The 14,232-nt window shown below is 41.7% G+C and overlaps 1 protein-coding gene across 1 annotated transcript; it reads left to right on the top strand.

Annotated features, from left to right (window-relative positions):
* Window positions 1-1,875: 1,875 nt before the first annotated feature.
* LOC119657642 (sodium channel protein Nach) lies at window positions 1,876-13,925 on the top strand. Its single transcript, XM_038064647.1, has 12 exons — window positions 1,876-2,131; window positions 2,196-2,293; window positions 2,353-2,464; window positions 11,902-12,055; window positions 12,119-12,264; window positions 12,335-12,416; window positions 12,482-12,621; window positions 12,762-12,904; window positions 12,961-13,099; window positions 13,150-13,360; window positions 13,432-13,695; window positions 13,758-13,925. The coding sequence occupies exons 1-12, from the start codon at window positions 1,989-1,991 to the stop codon at window positions 13,872-13,874; spliced, it is 1,749 nt and encodes a 582-aa protein (XP_037920575.1). The 5' UTR covers window positions 1,876-1,988; the 3' UTR covers window positions 13,875-13,925.
* Window positions 13,926-14,232: the final 307 nt, after the last annotated feature.

Raw genomic sequence — 14,232 nt, 5'->3', positions numbered from 1 at the left:
CCAGGTGGTGTTAGTGATAAAATGGTATCGGCTTCGCTGATCCATGATGTGAGTGCAAACTCGTTGTTGTTTTCCGTCTAGGTAGGTAGTCGACGTGCCTCTTTTATGAGGTCCTCGAATGATAGTTCGAGTGGTAGTACTGGAACTTGTTGTTCGACCATTGTGTTTGGGTTAGTTTAATTCACGTTTTGTTATGTACTTGAATGACACAATGGTTGTGGATAAAATCCGGCTCAATAGGTGGACCTCGGCGCAAAACCGGGATGTCTGGAGTTCCTTATTAAGGCAGGCCTAGACCGGATAGCGGTTGTTGCGCCGTTGATGATAATGATGAGTTTACGTAACCCCGAAAAAAAGAGAGGGATCAAACTGCATTCCCTGGTGATGATGATCGCTGGCCCACCGAAGCATGGAATTCACTCCTGACAGAGGGTTTCGACACATAATAATGCCTTAAAATTTTTAGGCAAATCGGTTCAGGCCACCGCGTGAACCTATCGATGATTTTAAGGCAATACCTGAAACCGTGGGAGTCTCGCAATGGACCAATGAGATGGCTTGGAAGCGCTTAGTAGACCTGGGGGACTCAAATGCCTGGAATCCGCTGCGGGCCACTTAATCAGTCGGGTGTTTTTCGTTCTCGGTCCGGACAGATAGTCGTTAAGGATCGATCAATTGTGGACGACACTGGGCTTAAAACGACGGTAGGCGTTTAGCATGCCCAAGAACATTCTCACATCTTTAACAGTTTTAACAAGCGGGAAGCTTGCAATTGCTTGCATCTTGTCTGGGTCTAGTTGGATGGTTCATTAAAACGTGAATGATTAAGTCACTTATCCTTGCGCGGTTTGATGAACACTCGTCCAACTCCAATTTCACTTGAAAAGGAGTTGCTTATATCGTACTCCCATACTACCGTAGTGGCGCAATAGACCACCCATACTCGTTTTGAATACTTCGCTAATCACCAAATGAAATCAATCAGCCCTCTAAATTACTTCTGATGGAAATTTACCTTACAACATTTTATGTATATCATTAGTAACTTGCACCCCCCCGGAGCTGACTTCCATGTAAGCCTTAATCAACCGCCAAAGTTGGCATTAATAACTTTGCTTTTATCTCAAACGAAATTTCTGCTTATAAAGAAATAATGCATGCCAAAACATGGCATTACACTTGCTCCAGATTTCATTGATATAATATCAGAACAGATTTTACAAGACTGGAATGTTGTAACCTACTAACGCCTGTACAGTCCAAAGGCTAAGGAATTGCGCGCCTTCCGAGGGGTATGTGTGTATAAAGCACATGTTGCATGTAAATATTGCGTGCGGCATAAATCATTTATTGATTATCTAATTTGCTGGAGCGTAATGTGTTTTGTAATTATGGCATTACACGGGGGGGTATGTCCACAATGTATACGCGGGGGTGCAATGATATTTATCAGCCAAAACAAAGGAGGAAGGTCATCAGAAGCAGACCTCCCTGACAGTTTAAGGGAAAAGAGGTTGCTCGGTGAAGATTATGAAATAAATCATAAGAAAATATTATCCTTATCCTGGGTTTGTTGTTATTATTATGCTACACTGTCAAATCGCTCATCTATTGCGGTCTGGATATATGAAACTACCAAAACGCATCTTGTCGCAAATGCTCGTATATATGCTCGTCTCTGATGTATTTGTTTGAATAATCTAAAAAAAAGTCGTCATTTTGCAGTAAATAAAACACTGTCCCTTTGGCACCAGTTCCGCTATGTGCAACCTTGCTCAGTAATCATCACTAAAGATCACCAGCTACCACGCAGGCCCACCCAATCTATTATTTAAGCAGACATGATTTTGTGCGGACTATACAACTTCCAATTGTGTCTCGAGTTGGTTAAAAATGTCTAACAAAGTCCTGACAGGCCATTATTCTCCAAAACTTAAGGATTCTGGTCAGTCACGAGCATTGGTTTGTGTCGGACGGTAAACAAAACTATGAACAACCGAGTGAAAGGCGTTATCGAAACGTTAGTCCTTTTTCGTCGAAGTTTAATTTATCAGACCAAGGAATTTTTCAATAACTCCACCCTTCATGGCGTGCGTTACATCGCGGATGGTAGTCGACCCTTTGGGGAAAAGTAAAAAATTGGCCTCTTTGGAAAGGATATTCGTCCCAAATCCGTTTTTTCTAAACTTTCGCAGATTCATGTGGTTTTCATTTACCAGTATCGGTGCGGTTGCAGCTCTTGTGATCATTATGAGTTTATGGGAAAAGTTTCAAACGAATCCGACCATTACAGGTGCCTTTGTTGTTGAGTGGAAAAGTTTAATTGAAAATTGTGATGAAATGTGGTTTTAGGTTTGGATACAGATTTCCACAATCAGCAAATCATATTTCCAACTGTGGTTGTGTGTCCAACGAATCCGTATAATGACAAGAAAGTTGAGGAAATAGCATACAAGGAATTGGCGTGAGTAATGAATAAATAGATTTTATATGGTAATCGGAGAAAGCCATGCAATCCTTCTTTTCAATAATAACATTTTTAACGCTTTGGCAGTTTTATATGTACCAATTGAAATATATGAGGACTTTCAATACGTATGAGTGTAGGAATAATAACAAGACTCATGAGTCCTGCTGAGCACATTAAAATTGAAGTGGTGTTATCCATGTTATTATTATTTATCTCTCGTTTGATATTCTTCCAATTTGTCGCAAAATACGTTTGAAAATTTCGTTGCCCTCCCTACAATATCTACAATCTCGTAAAAATACAATTTAGATAGGTGGCGGTTCATATGTTCCCAGAAGTGTCTTAGATTCTTCTATTCCTGTTAATCTCGCCCAGTATGAATCATTTAGCTGTTCTTTCTCTTCCTGAAGACTCATAACTATGGGTTCGAATCCCACAGAAACGATCTGACCCAAAGACCGGTGTTTTTAAGATTTTGTGTAAAACAAAACCTTATTGGAATCGGTGTACTGTCTGTCTGTCTGTTTTTTTTTAAGGAGATGTAAATCTTCAAAAGACTCTGGCTTGGGCACGCCAGAGTGTGGGATGTTTACCCACTAAAACCACCCCTGACTCCTCCCCTAAGCCGTGGAACCACCCTTAGGTATTACATCACGGGGCGGAGTTAGCTTACTTTGGCTTGGTCTGCTTCTGTCTACCCGCGGGATTCGTAAACGCGCCATCCTCAGTTCTTCTGCTTTTCGCAGTTTATCCGGGATTATTGCCATCATGGAATTTATCGCATCCCAATCCTCCTGGTAAGCTACCATTCTCCGGCACAAATTTTCTGGTGATACCACTTCACCTAGAGTTTCCTCTAGGTTCCTCCTTTCTTCCACGAACCTAGGACATTGGAGGAATACGTGCGCTGGGTCCTCTGGGACCCCGTCGCAATTAGATGAGGTGCCCAATTTAAACCTGTACAGGTATTGACGGTATCTTCATGGCCGGTGAGAAACTGGGTGAGATTATAATTGGTCTCCTCATACTTTCTCTCCAGCCACTCCCCGGTGGAGGGGATCAACCTTTAAGTCCAACAACCCTTTTCTGACTGGTCCTATCGCTGTTGCCATTTGCTTATAGATCTCTCCCTTTCGGTTTTTTTTTTCACCTGCGCTAAGGGAGAGATGGATTTGGTGTTATAAATGTTCATCGTTTCGGTTGCCAGGATGTCAATCGGCATCATTCCCGAGATGACGCACGCTGCGTCATACGAGACGGTCCTGAAAGCAGAAAACACCCAGTTTACGTCCATTGCCTAAAACATGCAGCGCTTTTCCCCAAATTGGGACTGTATACAGTATGATGCAAGTGTGCCAAGTGTGTGAGCCAAGTATTTGATGGCGGGCTTAGAAGTGATGATACAATTCCCGATTCTAATATAGGCGTAATTTCTCTTGCGGCACTAAGTGATGAGGACCGCTTCCGTCTTTTCCTCCTGTCTGTCTGTCTGTCCGTCACACACATTTTTCTCGGAGACGGTTATAGCGGTTGACACCAAATTTGGTGAAAAGGTGGAAACTATGAACGCTTAAGCATTCGTTGAATTTAAAGGGGTCCCCATGCATGCAAAAGGGGGATGTAATTTTTTTTCACCAAATAGAATCATGTGGGGTATCAAATGAAAGGTCTCGGTTAATACTTTCCGAAGCCGATCTTAGTTTTGACATATGGTGGAAAGGTGGGGAGTGCGGGGGTCGAAAGTGATCATTTCTTTAACGGGCTCATTTTCAGAAATTACCCAACCAAAAAATCTGGAAAAAAGTCAAGAGGGTGCCTAGGCTCCGAAATAACTTTCATACCGATATTCTTTCAAATAAAGTTAATAATAGTATTATACTATAATTTTCAGTAATTGGCTGCGAAACCTCCTTAACTTCATCCTAGTAGCACGAAAGTGCAGTAATGTATGTAGGCTATAATATAGAGCATAATTCTACCAAATTTGGCGGATATCTCACTATTACTAACAAAGTTCTAATATGTCAAAGTTGTCGTTTCTTTGCAAGTTCAAGTCTATAAATGTCAATATCACCCGAGAGTGGATACTCTCACTTAATATATGCATCTATAATATTACATGCTACGTGCTAACGGGGCAAATGCCCACTCAAATGTCTTAATATGAGAAATACACAAAAACTTTCATACCTGAAGCATCCAGCTTCCGGTTTCCCGACTTGTTTTCCTTTCGTCACCAACTCATCTGCTGCTTTTCCTGTTATCTTATTATGTAAATATTCCAAACATATTTACTTTATTAAAGCACTCCCAACTTCCATTGATTGAGCCTCTAGTATTCCTTAGTCCTGAATCCTAAAACATTTACTTTTGTTTCTACTGCACTACCACCACACTTATTCTAAGGAGCAGGCAGACATAACCTATCCATTTTCATACGCACTTCAGAAACCCTTGTCCTTTCTACAATAGGGTACTGTAGTATTTTTAGAAACTCCGTCAGTGGAGATACTATCGAAATTTCTGAACGTAGACTAAAAAACATTCCCTTTCCTGGAATGGTTTCATTTTCAACTGGCTACCACATTATCGTTAACATCTCAACAAAGGGTATCCGACCTGTCTAGGCCTGCCTTAATAAGGAACTCCAGACGTCCCAGTTTTGCGCCAACGTCCACCAATTCGATATCCCTAAATGATGTCTGACGTCCTGACGCCATCGCTCCATCCCTTATAAACCTACGATTAGGAATAGGTGACCTGCCCACCGCAACCTATTGAGCCGGATTTTATCCACAATCTGACGGTCATATCGCTCATAGATTTTGTCGTATCATCCATCATCATCCATCCTCTTGACAACAATTCCTAGGACAATTCTTCCCTCAAACGCGGTTAAGAATTCGCAATTTTTCTTTTTAAGGACCCAAGTCTGCGACGAATACATGGGAACTGGCAAGTTTATTGTCTTGCACAGTAAGAGCTTTGACGTTTCAAGCAGATAATTTTTGCAGGCTAAAATAAGCTCTGTTGGCTGAACAAGGGGGGGGGCGGATTTCATCGTCGTAGCTGTTATCAGTTATGATTTTCGACCCTAGCTAGGAAAAATTATCAACAGTTTCAAAGTTGGAGTTCTTGATGATGGAGATCTTTATTGTTCTTATCTGACCAGTGCTATTTGGTGTTGTGACCTGTTTAGTTTTTGGGCTGACGTTGCCACAATGTACTTTGCCTTGCCTACATTGATGTGCAGCTCAAGATCTCACGCCGCACAAGCCTGTAGTTGACGGCACGATGGTTGAGGGGATCCCCCAATCTCGCTGTACTGAGTTGGAATCCCACATGTCATTGGTGTCTGTCTTCCTCTTCTTTTTGTTTCCTGCGTGCTTATCAGTTGCATATCGTTAAAGGTGATGATAGTGAAACTAAAACACAATCTCACTGTGGGGATGCCCTATACTTCACCAAGGAGTGAACAGGAACCACCACTATAGGGCATCTCCTTGTCTTAGACCATTGCTGATGTCGAATGGTCTGCTGTTGCTTTTAGCTAACCTCACACATTGGGGAGCGCCAGCCTAATCAGCCTTATCAATTTCGTCGGGATAACGAATTCTCTCAGGGTCGCATACAATTTTTCCCTGGCTATGCCATCATGGGCGGCCTTGAAGTCGATGAAAAAATGGTGCAATCAATGCAACTGATGACCAACAATTCCAACGGTTTTCATATCGTTTGTCGCAGAGATAAAATCTGATCAGTGGCTGATTTTCCGGTAGTGAAACCTCTTTGGTATAATGATGTTCTGGGCGTATGAAGGTATCCGTCCTAGCGAGATAGCGGAGAATATCTTATAGATGGTACCCAGCAACGTGATACCCCTGTAATTTCTGCACTCCGTAATATCTCCCTTTTTCTGTATGACACAGACAATGCCTCTTTGGCAGTCATCAAGCAGCGCTGTCCCACACCTTAAGCATAGGTTAATGAATTAAGTAATTAGTCGCCTCTATATTTAGACAGTTCGATTGTAATTCCAACGGCTCCTGGCGACTTATGATTTTTAAGCCGATGGATTACACGGACTTTTTCTTCCATGGGTTTTCTTCCAACTCGACGATGTTCTAGTTGTTGAGCAGTTCATCAAAATACTGAATCCATCGATCCAAATCGCCCCATGCTGGAAATGACATTTCCCTCTTTGTGTCGGCAGGATATAAAGCTTCATCCTGCTAACATGTTAGTAAAATTTCCGCGCCTAATGTGGTTACTCCCTGTACTTTTCGAGTTCACAAACCAATTTGTTCTTTCAGGCTTCTTTCCGCCTGTAAAGTCACTTTTCGCACGATGATGTTCGTTGCTTTGCTAGCTCCCATTCATCGTTGAATCAGCCATTTCAACTTTTTTCCAACTGGGGCCAAGTATGTTTCTGGCGATATCATCTATTATACTATATTATACTCTAATAGACTCCCCGCCTTATTTTCACTAATGACGGAAATCGCTTCTATGGTACAATTTAAAAAAACTCTCAAAGACTGAGTGAAATTATGCGGTGTTTCCAACGATTAATTATCTGAAATAATAAAAAAACTTGTTGTTTCTTTTTCGTTGGTGTAGATATTTATTCTTGCAAATACCGAAATTTTGGGAACTACTTGTTCCCTTCATCAGTGCTAACTAGTTAACTAGCAGTGAATTACCCTCTGATCCGACTATCTAGGCAGTCCCCCCCCCCTCCCCCGATTCTCACAGGTTTTTGCTACAGGCAGAAGCTCAAATTTTTGTCTAATCGGTTCCAAGAATTCTTTTAACTTCACCTTGCAGAGTGAACTCATCAGTAGATGCTTAACGGCAAAAGCCGGCTCTGTTCCCACCATTATGAAACCAACCTACTTCTTCATTATTTAAACAGAATCTTTTAAATCGATCAAATTTAAACAGCAATTGGCGTTAACTCTGATATAGAGCTGCCACCAGTAGGATACTAGAATATCTCGCCTGAAATACGGTCACAAGCTTTTTCAAGAATCCAACCAATTCCATAGGCGGTTTCCAGGAATCACCTCTGAAACACGTCTGAATCTCATCCTTCTTGTATAACTGACCCATCGGTAGAAATTACTGTGAGGGCAATCCCACGTTGTTGACGTTTCAGTAGCAATAAAATTTCAAAATTCGCAGGTTGCTAGCCCAGAAATTTCTATCCGTTTTAGTCGCCTCTTACGACAAGCAGGACAGACTTTGAGTGTAATCTTAAACCCCAACTCACAGGGCGAACACCGGAGAGACCACTTTAAGCTACTGTAACCTTATTAGTAATGGTTGGACTTCTACGACATTACTAACCAAACTTGAGTCTGTGTTATCAAAAAAAACTATAACTCTCATAAACTGCAGGGGTCTTTCTTGTGAATTTTGCAAAAACAAAGAAAAATAAAAAAAAGACTGACGGTTTCGTTCAGGGCAGTAGCAACTCATCACCTGTGGTCTGGAGGATTATCTCAAACAGAAATCTAGTTTTAGCCTAGCTTAGACTCAAAGTAATGGCGGTTTAAACTTGGATATAATTCGCACTTTTGTCGTGTTTTCACGATTATATTAAGCAGCGGTTTCCGCCACTTTTGGGGAGGGTGAGGTAGGGCAGAGGTGAGGTAGCGTCTAAAGAGTTGCCTCTGCGCTGGACGAAATCGTCAGTTTCTTTTCTTTTTGTATGCTATGTCCCAAACCGTATGCAAGCAGTTTCGTGATTTTTCAGAGTTTTGAGTTGAGTAGTTTCTGAGAATGGGTCTTTGAAAGAAACGATCACTTTATAGCCCCCGCACTCCCCAAATTTCCAAAAAATGTGAAAACTAAGACAGGCTTCGGTACTAATCGAGATACCCCACACGGCTATATTTGATGGAAAAAAAACTCCCACCTACTTTCTGCATGTAGGGGACCTCCGCCCCTCTTAAACTCAACGTAGACGGATATCACTATCGATATGTGTGGACATCCACGGTTTCTAGCTTGCCACCAGATTTCGTATCAATCGGTGCCGCAATTTCTGAGAAAAGTGAGTGTGACAGTGACAGAGTGAGACAAACCCTTAAAAACCAGTGTCGGCATTGCAAGCAGTAAATAACTTCTACCTAAAATGATTACCATGCATTGTATCAGTTCAAATGAAATTTACTCGTTCCCTAAACTTTTAGAAAAAGAATTCCTTCTCTCATGTACAAATTCTAGTATATCCTAGCGTTGTGGCACCGTGGGAATGCATGTATTTTATAAACGCACACCAATTTTATACATAGAGCCAGACTTATGTACACGCTGATCATAATTTCACGGCTGTCACGAGTCCCAATAAATTATTTTTCAAGGTCCCTGTTCCACTGCTACGTTAGATGATAGTTCCTTCCACAGTTTGCTTCTTTTAGGTGCTCCGTAGCCTCAATAAGAGTCAATCTCTTGTTTGCTCTAAATACATCATCTCGGATTCCCGGACAAGATATTTTGAAGATTCCACTTTTCTTCTAGGTCTGACAAGAGGGAGATGGAAAAGGGGTGATTCCCCCGGGGCCCGGAGTTTTCTCGGTGGGACCGAAAAGAATTTTGAATGAGAAAGGATAATAGACGGGTGCGCATTATTTCCTCTGCAGACCCGTATAATTTTTACTCCGAGGCCCGTTTTCCGCGTAATTTCCAAAAATGGTCTTCTTTTACCAATATAATCGGAAAAGGATTTTGACTTCAAATGGGATTATCTGGTATTCCTCCTACTTTGCTCAGTCCCACGATGACCTCTTGACTACTTCTTATGGATCTTTTCCCTATTTGTAAACTGAGTCCCTTAATCTCATTAAGAACCCACTTCATAATCCTGGAATGGGTGAGTTCGCTGCTGCTACATTTTCCCTTTCATTCATTTGCGGATCGATTTCATTCTTGGTAGGCCTTTATCTGTTAGCAACTATCGTTTTTTTATTACTATGTCACCGGCACCTGCCATTTCTATAACGCCGAAGAAAATTATTTGATGGGCACCTACACTTAAGGATGATGTCATTACCTACACGGCAGGGAATTCACAGTTTTGACTCTTTCTATGTGATTGCACAGCTGAAGACCCAAAGCATGTCTTGTTTTATTGTCCACGATTTTGCTCAGAGAGGAAGAGTTTAGAAAATTCTCTGAAAGCCAGCATAAATCCTCAAAATATTATCAGAGGAATGCTGAAATTAAAGGGAAACTGGCGCAGCGAACTCAGCAATAAGAAAGATTCAGGCGGAACGCTCAAGGAAATCACAGAGAGCGGAAGGCATGGTCGCTTGATAAGCAAACAAATGAACCGATTTTAATAAGATTTTTTCCGCAAAACCTTAAAAAGGAATGGACAAAAAGTGGCCACTTCATACAAATGCAGCGCAATAAGCAGTTGAATATGTATCCAGGCACGCTGAAGTAATAACAAATTCTTTATAGGCAATATTGTAAGGATGATAACCCACTTGCCTATATAATATGGCCCCACAGGAAGAGCTGCGGATTATTTAGCAAATAGATATAAGTTTATGTTTAAGGATGGGAAGGAGTCCTGAATCCACCATCCACTTGATGGCTGACCGGACCAATTGGAAAGAAACTGTCTTCCTTTATTTGTGGTCCACGAACCTGGGATGACTGACGAGCCATGCAAACCTATCTGCGAACCATCCTATTTCATATCCAATTACTGTATGAGCGCTCTCTATGGGAGGGCTATTTCCCTGTTTTCTGGAAGACTGCCAAAATTGAAGTCGCCAAAGAAGGATCGGAGTAATTCTCTTTTGTACAGAACCATATCTCTTCTCGCGGCCCGCGACAAAATCCTGGAGACGATTATGATATAGCAGCTGGGAATGCAAATATCTCATCTGGCGTCCGACAGGCAATACAGCTTCCGATGTGGCAGCTCCACTGATGACGCCTTAATGCATGTGAAACATTTTATTGTTCGTTGTGTTAACAAATACGTCCTTGGATTTTAAAAGGGTGAGTGCTGCTGCCAGGAATTAGCTCTGTAGAAGAGCTACTTCAATGGCAAGGAAGAATTCGTCCAAGTGCAAGTGAGCGTATGTGTGTTAATGTGGTATGAAATGAGCTTAATTCGGTGGTTGAATGCTTTGCTTACGAGCTCTCTTGTTGAGGGGACCAACCGACTTGAGCTCGAACAACAAGATACTAAATGCATGGGCGTCGTAAATGCGTGCTTTCTTAAAGTCGTTGTTGCGGTCTCAGTGGAGAAAACCGGCGTGCCCACGTCTTCCGCTTCCAGTAAAGTCAAATGGAATGAATTTGAAATACCGGAAGAAAGTGACATACTTGGGAGTCACAACCGCGGAATGCATACACTTGTACTCGCACCTGATCAAGCTCAAGATGCGTTTAACCATGTTGATGCGTATGATGAGGTGTGAATTTGGTCTTAGCAGGAGAGCTGCCAAATCCATATACATATGCGGACTCTTCCCTCCATGTTATACGTAAGGGTCCCCTCTGTTGCATGAGTTTGCAATGACGGTATAGGCAGGAAACTGCTCTACACTGATCAGCGAGTGGCGTATCTTCATTTATGTGACACGATTTTGACCAACGCGTTCAACGATTGTTGGGTCTTCCTTCTCTTGATCTAGAGGTAGTCCGGGTTACCGCAGCCTTTAGGATCATTAAAGGCGTATCTTGCTGCAAACTAATCTAGTTAGTGCGGATCAAATGGAGGGGCTAGGACCATTTACGGTCAAAAAGTTGTTAGACGAAATTGTAATATCTAAGTAGCAGATGATGAATGTGGGAAAGGTGGGGAAAGATTTGAGTACTTTAAAAGTGTACCTGCTGTCGTTGACTTTGGGCCTTAAATTGACTCCTTACGGCGCATGGTAGCTTAAATGAGTTTCTCTTCTCGCGGAACTTTGCCTTCAGTCAGGGTTATATTTTACTTGGGCCAAACTCAGAAGACTCGTTTCATATTCTCTGTGTCTGTCCAGGGTACTGTCACATCCACCATTTAGACGATAGCGCTCATACCAAAGAATGGCAATAGCGGCCGTGGTGGACAGCCCCCTTTCCTTGTGTTTTGTGCTAGTGTCGTCTTACGGGGTCTTACTTGTTGTATTTTGAACAGAACAATAGTTGGTGGAAACGTTTCATTGCGGTTCTGCGCACCGAACTGATTCCATTGGTGAGCGCCGTCTCCATGGACTCGAGGAGGGTGACCTTCATCCCTTCATCTAGAAATATTTTCGATTCTTTGTAATTTGATTGAACGGAAGACCTGAATAGTTATGACTAATATATATGTATAGTATAGTGAAGAAAAGGACAAGGACATCCATTACAAATTCGATTATTAGATTTAGGCTTCAACAATAATTTTGAAATTGAGACATGAATATATGCATTTCTAGTCAATATGAGGAATCTGAAGCACCATCCTACCAACCGTTCCTACGCATGTTGACCAAACTATCTTACCAGAACATTGGAACTGCATTCGAACTGAGCCTCAACTTCACCCCTGCTGCTGTTGGACAAACCAGTTTAAGACGATTAGCGTTTCAGGTAAGTTCCAAATCTTACAGGGCCACTTAATGATCTATACATCAATTTGGATTTGAAATTCAGGTTAAAATGGACTGTGATGACCTCCTCACATTCTGCCGATATCGAGATGAAGAAGTTAAGTGTTGTCCCCACTTTGACGAAATCTACACAGAAAGAGGATTTTGTTTCGCTTTCAACACAAAGTTCAAATCGTTTGAAACAAAGGAGTTGAGTATTTCATTCAATTTCTAATCTAATTTTTTTTTTTGTTTCCAATAAAAACTTTCACATTAACAGCGAACAGTCAGTTGAGTTCCACGATCTTTTCGAAACGGATAAGAAGTGGGCTCTGCAGTTCATCCCGTCATCTGCCGTAAATGTAAGGACTTCTTTTGGATTTCATATTTCAGTATCGTGCATTTAATAATAATCTTAAACCAACAGGTCTACATCCATTCTAATAGAGAATATTTCGGTTGGGACTTTTCACCTCAATTAAGTTGGGAGCCTAATCAAGTGTCGGAGATCCTGATTTCCATGAAGGAAACCTACACGACAGAGGATGCTAAGCAACTGAGTATTGGGTATGTTGTATCTTATTGAACATTGGCTTCCTTATCTTTAACCGTTGTCCCGCTCAATAGCTGGAGTTCGCCCCTTTCCCTGGTCATCTAGTACCGGCTTATTCGATTTTATATTCAATTCGATATTTGATACATTTCAGACAACGAAAATGCGTTTTCTCTGACGAGATAAAATTGGACTTTTTTCCTAACGAATACACATTTTCGGGTTGCATGAAAGAATGCCGGATCAAAAAGTGTATAAAAATGTGCAGATGCATCCCGCCTTTCTATAAACCTTTGCGTAAGTATTTTGTGGTAAATAGTTTACATAAGCTAATCCCACTTTCTTATTACCAGCCAATGTGCCATACTGCAAAGTGGAACAGCTCGAGTGCCTTGCGAAGTACAAGGATAACATCACAAACATCAGAGACTGCCAAAAGTGTGAGCTGAGCTGCTCCAAGACTGTGTATGACGTGGAGAAGCTAAACAAAGAGTAAATTCTACTAATTTCAAAATTAAGCACGTTTTACATCTTTTTTCCAGTTTCAGCCAAAGTGATGAGCACTCTATCAGTATTGAATACCTCACATGGCCTATTATTCGCTACAAGCGCGAAGTACTTTTCGGGTGGGTTGACTTACTGGTATCGTTTGGAGGAATAGCTGGACTGTTTCTTGGGTTTTCCCTACTTTCTGGTGTTGAAATTTTATACTATTTTACAATGAGAGCTTGCTGTATGGTCTACAAAAATCGGGTAAGCTATGTTTGCCTGCAAAGACACATAAATGTTATCATAAAAAATTAACACCAAATTCACCCCAACAGGAAGAGCTGTACGCTATCGAAGAGGAAATACAACGAAAACCACCACCTCGGTTCGACATGTCCCTAAGGATCCCCATGACGAAGTCGAATACTGAAAATCTACGTCGACAAAGCCTGCCTGCAATGTCCACAGCATCTAAAACTCCTCATGATAAAACTTTGCTCAATCTAACTAAGAGAGGAAAACTGCTGGGTCCTACCCCGATTTCACATGTATCAAGGAAAACTCTGGCAGCAGAGAGAATTAAAAAGGCTCAACAGAAGGTAGCTGAGACAGCAGTGCTTTTGAACGTTTCCATTAATTCCATCTTATCTGCATTTTGCAGGGCACATTCAAGCCTATTGTTAAGCAAGTGAAGCCAGTGGCAGCTACTGACCAACCTTACTGGAACAACTTGCGTCGGAAAAGTTTGGAACCGCCAAGATTTGAATTTTTACCTTGAAACAATGTTTTTCTCTATAATTGTAAACTCTTTAATAAAATGTTGTTCGTACCTCGGTTGTGCTTTGGGTGCATATTAAGGATGGTAGAAATAAAGAGAAAAGGAGAAGAAAAAATCTTCAACAGCGATTATCATCTGTTGCCACTTTCGGTCACGTTGCTCCCAGGGCAGAGGTGAGGCAGCATCTGATGAGTTGCCTCTGCCCTGGACAAAACCGTCAGACAAGATTTTTTCTTCTTCTTTTTGAACTTGGGTGTTTAACCCAAAAAGGGGAGTCCGTGGACCACAAAAGAGGAAGTAAGTTGCTTCCCAAGTGGTCCAGTCCGTCATCAAGCGGATGCGGACTCAGGACTCCCAG

Source organism: Hermetia illucens, chromosome 5, assembly GCF_905115235.1.
Source record: "Hermetia illucens chromosome 5, iHerIll2.2.curated.20191125, whole genome shotgun sequence".
In the NCBI taxonomy this organism is placed as follows: Eukaryota; Metazoa; Arthropoda; class Insecta; order Diptera; family Stratiomyidae; genus Hermetia; species Hermetia illucens.
Note: the sequence above shows the minus strand (reverse complement) of the source record. Positions and strands in the feature narration are given on the sequence as shown.